At 44.6% G+C, this 10,816-nt stretch overlaps 1 protein-coding gene across 1 annotated transcript; it reads right to left on the reverse strand.

Annotated features, from left to right (window-relative positions):
- Nucleotides 1-503: 503 nt before the first annotated feature.
- Nucleotides 504-5,994, reverse strand: LOC125530044 (guanosine nucleotide diphosphate dissociation inhibitor 1). Its single transcript, XM_048694443.1, has 13 exons — nucleotides 5,775-5,994; nucleotides 5,043-5,105; nucleotides 4,752-4,835; nucleotides 3,404-3,511; nucleotides 3,081-3,253; nucleotides 2,586-2,697; nucleotides 2,319-2,399; nucleotides 2,162-2,224; nucleotides 1,986-2,087; nucleotides 1,666-1,790; nucleotides 1,344-1,554; nucleotides 1,180-1,254; nucleotides 504-909 (listed from the first exon to the last, which is right to left on the reverse strand). The coding sequence occupies exons 1-13, from the start codon at nucleotides 5,859-5,861 to the stop codon at nucleotides 856-858; spliced, it is 1,338 nt and encodes a 445-aa protein (XP_048550400.1). The 5' UTR covers nucleotides 5,862-5,994; the 3' UTR covers nucleotides 504-855.
- Between the last annotated feature and the right edge of the window lie 4,822 nt (nucleotides 5,995-10,816).

A 10,816-nucleotide genomic window follows, 5' to 3' on the forward strand; every position in this document is an offset into this window, starting at 1 on the left:
CATGCAACGAATTGTGAGTAAATTGAACTAAATTCTAATTGATGCGTGCAAAAACTTTAAGCTTACACAACAAAAATGCTAGATGTATGCAACACAAAATCAACTTATCGAAAGACTAGCAAAACATGTGCAGCAGCAACAAAAACCAGATGTGTGAAACACAGCAAACATATACTCCCTTGTAAATAAATATAAGACCGTTTAGATCATCAGAGGAAGTACAACACACTTCCATTGCAAGGAAACACACATTTCCAAATAAGATGATTTTTGCCAGACTGCACAAAGATATCCTTAACTATTTCTTCTACAGCAGCCTTGTTGCCCAAGTGAGTGCAATATTCCTTGTTACCAATTTTTATGTAGAAGATCGACAATTGTTGCAAATAAATCAAACAATCTCTAAATTTTGATACTTCCTTTGGTTCAAACTTCAAACCCACTTTCTATGTTTCTCACGTAACATTTCAAAACCATCTGCATGCTTACTTTCTTGAACGAAAGAAAATAAACCACATTGACCTTACTCGGAAGGAAAATACATCCAAGACACCAATATGTATGACTGTAGAATACATCAACAAGACGAACATGAACATGCTAAAGCCATCGTTACGATAGAATAACGTTTACAACCCAGTGGATCAATATGGAAGTTAACGAAGGAAATCAGCACCATTCCACATATAATAATTTCGCATAGTGCTGCTGGCAGGCGTGGACCTGAACCCCCTACGCACCTGAACCCCCTACGCAGTATGCAGCTCATGTCACACATGACCATCCTGCAGTAGGATTCTGGTGGTGTTCCTCCATTTAGTATAGTCTTGAAGAAAATGCTTGGTTTGATGAGATCTAGTACTCTTCTGCAGCGCTGGCAGCACTGAGATCAACGCTAAGATCAACAGTCTGCAAGAAGACCAGAGAGTTATGCCAAAACAGCTTTCAGCCACAAAAATGTGGAATTTATTAGGTACCAAAATTGCCGATACAAGAGCTAGATATATATAGGTCCAAATTCTACAGAAAAAAAAGCCAATAGAGAATCACTAGTGAATAAAATATAGACGGCAGTCCTCGGGAACAAAATGTGAATTCTCAGAGTTTACCCCACATCAACAGAAACTACTAATCGCCCACCAGCATTGCAAAGGTAAAAGGAGTGAATCTCAAGCTTACCTTTCCAGTAATCAGTGTGTACATATTAAGAACATCTGTGACAGTTGTCTCAAAGTGAGTAGTGGCATCATAACTCTGCAAAGAGGGAAAGAAAAGAAAAAACTGCCATGAACATCTACAATATGAGACCAACACTGTATTGTCATATATAAAGCAAAACTTACCGATGAGACAAAGCAATTATCAAGAGAAGGTTCATTGACGGGTTCATATCTGTCATACATATCAAAAAACAATTCATCTACTGGACCAAGTAGATCGATTCCAGGCTTTAGTTCGGACTGTGGGTTATCAGTCTCTGCTTCTGCAGACACAAATGCAATGAACTTCCCTTTTGGTGCGACATTGTGGGTGTACGAGCAACAGAAGACATACCTACAACATATATACCAGCATGCATGTCACAAAGAAGCAATGGAGAAACTGAATTTAGAAATTTATCCAGCGATAATTATTTGAGAACTGAGACAGAAAGTGAGCCCTCACATGTCTGACTTGCGCCCAAGTTGCTTTTGTGGTAAAATAATCTGAATCGAGTGGGAATCATTTGCATTTGGAATTGGGTGGCTCATAATAGCAATTGCTCGTGCAACTTTTCCAATCTTCCTTACCTGTTCACAGAGTAAACGTCATGGGACAATGCTAGTGTGTAGCAAAACAGTATGCAGACAATAAGAATTACAAGAGACCAAACCGTGAAGGTTCAAAACTTAAGTAAGTTCAGATGGACCATGAGAATTTCAGTGAATTTGGTACAAACATGTCCAAACAAAAGTATAACATCAATTGAAAACAGCGATATATACCTTGTTGGCCAAGTAAGAAGGATCACAGACAACCTTCTTGCACTTGGCAGTTTCACCTTCTGATGTAACACCACACACTTTCCCCTCCATATCAAATTCAACCTACAATAGAGTATTGGGTAAAAGAATTCACACATAATGGCATAAATGATTAGCATAGATGCGGTAAGACCAACCTTGCACTCTGGCTTATTTAACATATAAGTGCCACCATAAACAGCACTTAGACGTGCAAAAGCCTGAACAGTAAGAAAGCACTTTAGCATATAAGCATCTTAAAGGCAAACATGCAGTAGAAAATATATTAGCTCAAGTAATCGAAAAACAACTGACCTGTGGCAGCTCACCCAACCCATACAATGGGTAAATATAAGGTGAGCCTCCTTGGAACCGTGCAAGAGACTCAGAATAGAGCTAGCAGCAAGCAACAAAGTTTCATTATGCTCCATTGATAAAACACAATTAAATAGCAGAAATATCACCAAAGAACAAATATACAAGGGTGGCAGATCATAGAAATTATATTGATGTTAACAAGCCAGAAACCTTCTATCTTCTTAAGAACAGAAAAAACTAAAAAAAAAAATAGCCAGGGCATACTTTCATTCTTTTAACAGTATCAATTGCTGGCTCGCTTAGGTAGCGATCGTCCCTGTGAAGAGCAAGCGCATGGCCAATGAAATCTATAGTATCATCACTCAATCCGTGTTTCCTGGAAACAAAAAACAAAAAACAAATAAGATTACTTGCAGTGCAGGAAGTAACAAGGGATATCCTTCCACTTTTAATGGTAAGTGCAGATCAGTACATGATACTGAAATCAAATGTCCTGCAACTCTACTGTTTTCTCAAAAGAGAGTAAATTATTAAACCAATCCCTACTTCTGAAAAAAAAACAATAAAAATCAAGGTAATGCAGAAGATGCATGTGCAATTAGAACAAGCATGTATTCTTTCCTAACAATGAGGCAGACAGAACTAGTTTTTCTACATTTCAGCCACTAAACAGAAAATAAGCAACTACCTTATATAGTCCTTTTTACCCCCAAAAAAAATCTGATATACCATTGATGCCATAACAGATGAGATACTTACGCAATCAATTCTCTAGTTGTCATCCTTGTAAGGTCCAATCCTTGATGTGTTCTTGGATCAGCATCATTGTAATCTTGGACATAAATGAAGAAGTTCCTTGCTCTACGTTTCTCAAATATGCCCATTAAAGGGGATTTTAGAGCCTCCATGTCAGTGGCAGGAACCTTGTGAATCTGATGCAAATGCAACACAACAACAGAATGTAGGTGGCCATTTTGAATAGTGGTGTTTAGAATCATGAGATCAAAGAATGGCTTATGACGAGTCCAACAAAGGTGCCATCCATACAAGACAGGAGGTATGCGTGTAAGCTAAAGCAATACCTTCCCTTTGCTGAAGACAAAGCTTCCATCAACAGCTTTGAAAGACAGATACTTCGTCACATCAGTGTGAATGAGAGTACGAACCAAAGTTCCGTTCGCCATCATAAACTGGTCAGAGATAGAAAGACAGATACTATTTTTATCAAATGTTTACAATCTCAACATATTACATGTAGCCTGTAGGTTTATAGCATTTCATAATCTGAACCAAGCATCTGTTTATTGTTAATAAAACCACAAGTTTCTATGAAAAGAAATAAAAATAAAAATAGTAAAATACAAGTAATGGGAAACACTATCAGGATTGTGGAGTCATGACAAGGGTTCCAACATAGGAAGAGAGTTGAGCGGTTATTGGTCAAAACTGTATACAAAGGAGCCGCATTAAAATGAAGCAAAAAATGCAAGGAAACATTGAAAAATGTTTAGTACTTCTTGGCCACAAGCCTCTTGAAGGAGTTGCAAAGCCATTGACAGTTTGGCGCCTACTAGTATGATGCTAAATTTAGCACAGACCAATTCGATTTAGACAAGGTTGCATGCTCTATCTGCTAAAATTACTCCATCAGGCCCACACATCACTCCCCAATCTGCTTTAGAACCATGGTTACCAGATTCGCGGATCAATGGGTTTGCCACATACAAAAGTTGGGTTCCCTAATAGGTGTACATTTCTGATTCGCGGACAAAGATGGAGATGGGATACGCAAACCAGATATCTAGGCACAAGGGTTTTACTAGAGAACATCCCCATTCGCGGACAAACTAGTTAGGAAGTGAACCCTAAGGTAGCAACGGAAACTTCTAAAGAAACATAGTACCGTAACCTATCTCCCTAGCGCTCTGCTGTACCAGCGCCGCCTTTCCATCTAAAAGACGATATGGTTAAAGAAAGTCTCCAACCCTCCATCCTCACCAGATCCAGGTGGTCAATGTCTCAAGGCTGCAGGCTACAGGCCACAGCCCCATCCTCCCTGTCACTGCTCCTAAGAACGGTATTAGTGGCGGATGGCAGCTGGAAGAAATCATATCCTCCCATCTTCTAATTTATCTTGATTTCATTGGTTTGGCAGTTTGGCACCCATCTACGAATCGGACACCAAATCCTTACTGATTGTCATCTATTTCCAACCGACAGGTTTCAAAGGGTGTTACACAACTCCGGTAACCATGTTTGGAAGACTATTTACTGATCATACACCAACTGTTTTCCTTATTGCTAAATCACTTGACTGCCACAAATAAGTTAGTAAATATTTTTGCAATGAAAAGAGTACATTTATTGTATACTCAGTTAATATTTGCTGCATACAGAAAGATGGATTTAATCAAAAGGGGCATGTCACACCTTTGGAACCATGTCTACATTGTAGTCTCTGCTCGCACCTAAATGCGCCGGTGGTTTTTCTTCCCCCCTGAACTTCTTCCAGAGCTGTCGACAACATATACAAACATTAAAGAGGTATAACTAAAAACAACTACAAGACTAAATCAATCATATCAACTAACAAAACAAACAGAGTAACTTTTGTTTATATACATATATTTTCAAGAAGTACCCATTGATACAATTATAACCTCATTCTAGGTAGTTGCGATCTTAACTTAAACCACTCGATAGAGACATATAGCTGCTTGCCTGGTTCAAGTTGAGGGAGGTGGAATCTCCTCCATAGTAGTCATTTCTATCCATGTGCAAAACCTGCAAAAAAAAAGCAAAGGAGGATCCTTAGAACACATTTAGCAATATCGCCATTTTTGCACCCCTTCAGACTACAACATGTATCGAGCATCCCACCACTTTTGGATCAGCAGCATCTCACCCAATTAATACACCATAAAAGATCATGCTTCCAAAATGGGTAAGCATGTCATGCCACAACAACTCAAACCACGCCCTACCTTTTTCCTCCCTAACTGCTGTGCCCCAGCGTTGCAAAACTCATACCGGCGCCTTACAAGCATGGATCACATCTACTAGCATAAACTGAGCGAGATGCCGTCACTGCAGTTTACCTTCCGATTCAGCCACGCCCCAGCGTCCCCACCTCCACATCACTACAGGCTGCCTCCCCCAAGTCGAACGACCGGCCAAGTTTCGCAACAGTTCCTACCACGAACAACAGAGGGACACTGCGTGGCAGCGAAAACAATCGCCCATCTGCTGAAATCAGGTCCGGATCAAGCCGGGCGCCACTACCATCGCCCGATCTACTACCTGGAAGCAGCAGCAACCACCCCGCCCGCGCGCCGAGCGCGCGGGCTCCGTCGGAAAACACGCGCACGGGAGCTGACTGAGCGGCGTCACGGCAGGCAGCTGGAACGGGGAAAGGCACAGATCGATCGGTAGGGGGGAGGAGGCGGGCTTCACCTTGAGGCCGTCGACGGAGAGGAGGCCGCTGAGAATGCACTCCTTGAGCCCCGTGCCCAGCACGATCACGTCGTACTCCTCGTCCATGGCGGGCTGGCCGCGGCGATCGCGGGTAGGGGCGAGCAGAGCAGAGCAGAGCAGCGGCAGCAGATGGGAGAGGGGGGAGGCGGAGGAGTGGGGTTGAGTTGGACGCAAGCAACGGGGGCAGCTGCTAAAAGAGCGGGGGGGTGGGTGGGCTCATGGATTCCGGGAGGGAGGTGCCAGGTGCGTGCGTGCGATGTCGATCCCCAGAAACACGGCACGGCGTTTATGCGTGCAGGTCCCTGGGGCGATGCTCTATTTGCGCGTACGGGTGCCTTTATCTATTGAGATTTTTTTTAGGTTTTTTTTTTTTTTGCTTTTGGCCACGCGGAGCGTGGGGCGTGAGTGCGTGGGCGGAGTGGTCGGTCGAGCACATGACGGCACGCCGCAGAGGTAACGCACGTGGGCCGGGTTTCTGGGCTAGCTGTTCTGTAGTCTGGCGACTCTTTCTGGGCTAGGCCGATTTACATTTGAAATCCAAATCACTAACCAGGTTCGCTTTTGGTAAGCTGCGACTCAGTTGGGCATGGCTGAATAAATACAGGATAAAAACCATATTCTACACATAGTTTGGTAGGTGTACTCACACCTCCAAAGATTTCCCTCTAGTTAGGGTTTATAGTCCTCCCGGGGCGATTTTTCGCCGCCGTCGAGATCTGCATCCCCTACCTCTCCATTGATTCCTCCCGGAGCTGCTTGCGATCAGGGGAGTCCCTTGGGACGACCAAGGTCCTGGTCGGGACGGGTGGAGGAGAGGAATTAGGGTTTCCCCACAAGGCCCGAAACTTTTCGATCGGGCTAGGTTTTCGAGATGGCTTCAAGCGCATCTGCGGGCGCTGCTTCCACGGGGGCGCAGGAGATCGATGAGATGGAATCAATGATGAAGGAACTAGGCCTTCGAGAGGAGGATCTAGATGATGTCGTCTTTGATGAGGAAGCTGCACCGCCTGAGGCTGCTCGATGGATGGCACTCGCTAGGGTTCATTGCACCAAAACTTGTAGTCAGTACTGGTTTTTCAAGAATATGAGGGCGGCATGGGATCTGGCCTAAGAGGTGAAGTTCAAGCCCTTGGAAGACAATCTTTACACAGTTCAATTCTCTTGTCTTGGGGATTGGGAGACGGTTACCCAAGATGGTCCATGGCACTTCAGGGGGGATGCAGTCATCCTTAAACCCTATGATGGTATAGCGAAACCAACGACAGTACCACTTGATACAATAGAGATATGGGTGCAAGTGCACGATGTGCCGCCTCTTTACGCCCATCTGGTGCCTTCCCTTGCATCAAAGGTCGGTGAAGTTCTCTTTGCAGAACCCCAATCACCGGACTTCACGGGAAATTTTCACCGTGTCTGGGTTCGGATAAATGTGACGAAACCTCTGAAGAATGCAGTTTCCATGATCAGGGAGGGGAAGCGGCAGATATATAGAGTGAAATATGAAAAGCTTCCGGACTGGTGTGCTGTGTGCGGACATCTGGGGCATCTGTTTAAAGAGCATGGAGATCGGGTTCATCCACCATCAGCACTGATCTTCAAAGAATTGCGAGTTGCATGGGTTATGCGTACGGGCCAAGGTCCCGGGGCTGGTCGAGGCCGTAGAGGCGGACGCAGAGGCGGACGCAACGGCGGCCGTGGGAGAGATGACTCTGCTGATGACAAGAGGGATGACAACAGCAAATTCATGCCGGATGAGGATGCAGATATGGATGAAGCTGGGCTTAGTAGGAAGAGGGGAGCAGCTCGTCATGAGGATGGAAATGGTGTGGCCAAAACTATTATGCTGGTTGAGAACGAGACAAGCACCTCGGCCTCGGTGGTGCCTATTAGCCCTTCTTCGAAACAGGAGCCCAAGAGGAACAAGCAGACACCTTTGGAAAATAGCAGAAGCAGTGGGATTAATATCACCAGCAACAAAACTTATGATGCGCGGTTGGCGGGCTCCCTAGAGGAGTCGCGCCGAGCGCAATGAGTCTGCTATGTTGGAACTGCCGCGTGGCTGGCAAACCCGCGACAGTTCGAGAGCTTCGTGACCTCATGAGGCAACTTGCCCCCTCAATATTATGCATTGTTGAAACCCAGATTGAGGGCTCTCGAGTAGAGAATATGGTGGAGTCTTTAGGCTTTAATAAAAGTTTTGCTGTTGATAGTCGTGGTAGAAGTGGTGGTTTAGGAATATTTTAGAATGATGAAATAAAGCTCGAAGTTATTGGTTACTCTGATTATCACATTGATGTTACGGTTGATGAGTTTCTTGATACAAAAATCAGAGCAACCTTTTGTTTATGGTGAGGCACAAGTTAACCAACGATATAAAACTTGGGATATGCTCAAAGGGATAGCGGGTTCTAGAAATCTACCCTGGGTTGTAATGGGTGATTTTAATGAAGTACTACATGCTCATGAACATGATGGTGTTGGTAGCCAAAGCCAAGCCCAAATGGATGCCTTCCGTGATGCACTAGACACGTGCGGTCTGACAGATATCGGTTATATTGGGAGAAACTGGACTTTTGAGAGGAAAGTGTCAGGTGGATCGTTTACAAAGGTACGGCTGGACAGAACCGTAGCAAATATGGAGTGGTGTGTTGCTTTCCCGGATGCAATCACCGAACACAAAGATGCAGCGTCGTCTGACCACGTACCAATATACCTGAAGATCAAAGACATGCATGCATGCAGGCGGGCCCCTCGTAGATTTAAGTACGAGCTGTGCTGGGAACGCGACCCGGCTCTATTGGACGTGGTGCATGCGGGTTGGGCCCAGACCCCGAGTGATTATGTGCAGTAGTTGGGGGACAAACTCAGGAATCTCGCAGGAGATTTGTCACATTGGGATCGGGTGCACTTAGGGAACGTGCGCATGCAGATTCGCCAGCTGCAACGTCAGCTACAGGAGCTACGGGACTCACGAGGAAGATCTGATCCTTCTTTGGCTGAAATAAAAATTGTGGATAATTTGGTTGAACTTTTTCATCGTGGGGAAATATTATGGAAACAAAGGGCCAAAGTTGAATGGCTGATGCATGGTGACAAGAACACTTATTTTTTTTCATCTAAGGGCGAATAGGAGGAGGAGAAAGAATCAAATCAAATCCCTCCAGCGGCTAGATGGACAGATGACGACGGACGTGCCTGAGATGGAGTCAATGGACACCGGTTTTTACAAAGAGTTGTACACTTCCCAAGGAGTCCATGGCATGGATCGGGTGCTTGATACCGTGCCAAGGAAAGTCTCACAGGAGATGAATGAGGTTTTAAGCGCTCCGTACACCGCTGATGAGGTCAAGACCGCTCTGTTTCAAATGTTCCCCACAAAAGCACCGGGCCCGGATGGCTTTCCAGCCCACTTCTTCCAGCGCCACTGGGATGTTTGTGGTGGCGAGGTAACTAAAGCGGTTCTAAACATCGTTGAGGGTCGGGAGTCAGCCGAAAGTATCAATGACACTACATTGGTTCTTATCCCAAAGGTGAAAACCCCAACACTCCTATCTCAATTCCGGCCAATAAGTTTATGCAATGTAATTTACAAGATAGCGTCCAAGGTGATATCTAATAGGCTTAAGCTCATATTACCGGATATAATCTCCGAGGAACAATCAGCCTTTGTGCCTGGCAGGATGATCACTAACAATATTATCATGGCCTATGAGTGTTTACATTTCATGAAACGGAACAAAGCAAAGAAACACCAATCCTGTGCCCTAAAGCTTGATATGATGAAGGCCTATGATAGAGTTGAATGGGAATATTTATGTGCCATCATGTTAAAGTTGGGGTTCTCGGTTCAGTGGGTGAATATTGTGATGAGTCTTGTTTCCACTGTTAATTTTTCTGTCCTTTTTAATGGGAAGAAGCTTGAAGATTTTAAGCCATCCAGAGGTATAAGACAGGGGGACCCAATATCCCCGTACTTGTTCTTGATAGCAGCAGAGGGCCTGTCGTGCCTATTAAAATCGAGAAGGGAGTCATCCAATTTGGAGGGGTTGAAGGTGGCAGCGCAGGCACCACCGGTTAATCACCTCTTATTCGCTGATGACAGCCTGCTGTTCTTCAAGGCAAATAGTATGGGAGCTACTGAGGTGAACCAGGTCTTGGAAGTCTACTGTCAGTCTTCGGGGCAGAGAATTAATAATTCGAAGTCATCAATTTATTTCAGCAAGGGGGTCCCGGAGAATGTTCGAGAGGATATAAAAAATATTTTGCATGTACCCAATGAAACGCTCAATGAAAAATATCTCAGGATGCCATCTGATGTTGGGAGCAGCAAGAACGGCTCGTTTAAGAAACTGAAAGACAGGTTGTGGAGCAAGGTCCACGGATGGATAGAAACAACAATGTCCTCGGCTGGCAAAGAAGTACTAGTGAAATTTGTTGCCCAGGCGGTACCAGTCTATTCAATGTCTTGCTTCAAACTTTCTAGAGGGCTATGTGAACATCTAAACAAGCTTATTAGGAAGTTTTGGTGGGGATGCAAAGATGGGAAAAGGAAACCTCATTAGGTCTCTTGGAAGGAGATGACTCAACCGAAAGGTATGGGGGGCCTGGGCTTTAAGGATTTTGAGCTGTTTAACTTATCAATGCTAGCGAGACAGGCATGGCATCTGTTGCAAAAACCGCAAAGTATGTGTGCGCGGATGTTGAGGGGTATATACTACCCGAATGGCAATATCCTGAGTGCTTAGCTAGGCAGCTCTCCAAGTCAGATCTGGAGGGCAACCATCGAAGGCCGTGATATATTGCAGCAAGGATTGATACGCCGAATTGGGAATGGGGAGAGTACAAAAATCTAGGATGAGAACTGGCTACCTAGAATGGAGATGAAGAGATCATATGGATGCCTGAGCAACAATCCACCTACATATGTCTCTGAATTAATTGATATGACATCGGCGGGCTGGGACAAACAGAAGGTCCAAGCGACCTTTCCCAACATGGACGCGAAAATCATCCTGGGTATC

The sequence above is a fragment of the Triticum urartu genome, unplaced genomic scaffold (genome assembly GCF_003073215.2).
Source record: "Triticum urartu cultivar G1812 unplaced genomic scaffold, Tu2.1 TuUngrouped_contig_6028, whole genome shotgun sequence".
In the NCBI taxonomy this organism is placed as follows: domain Eukaryota; kingdom Viridiplantae; phylum Streptophyta; class Magnoliopsida; order Poales; family Poaceae; genus Triticum; species Triticum urartu.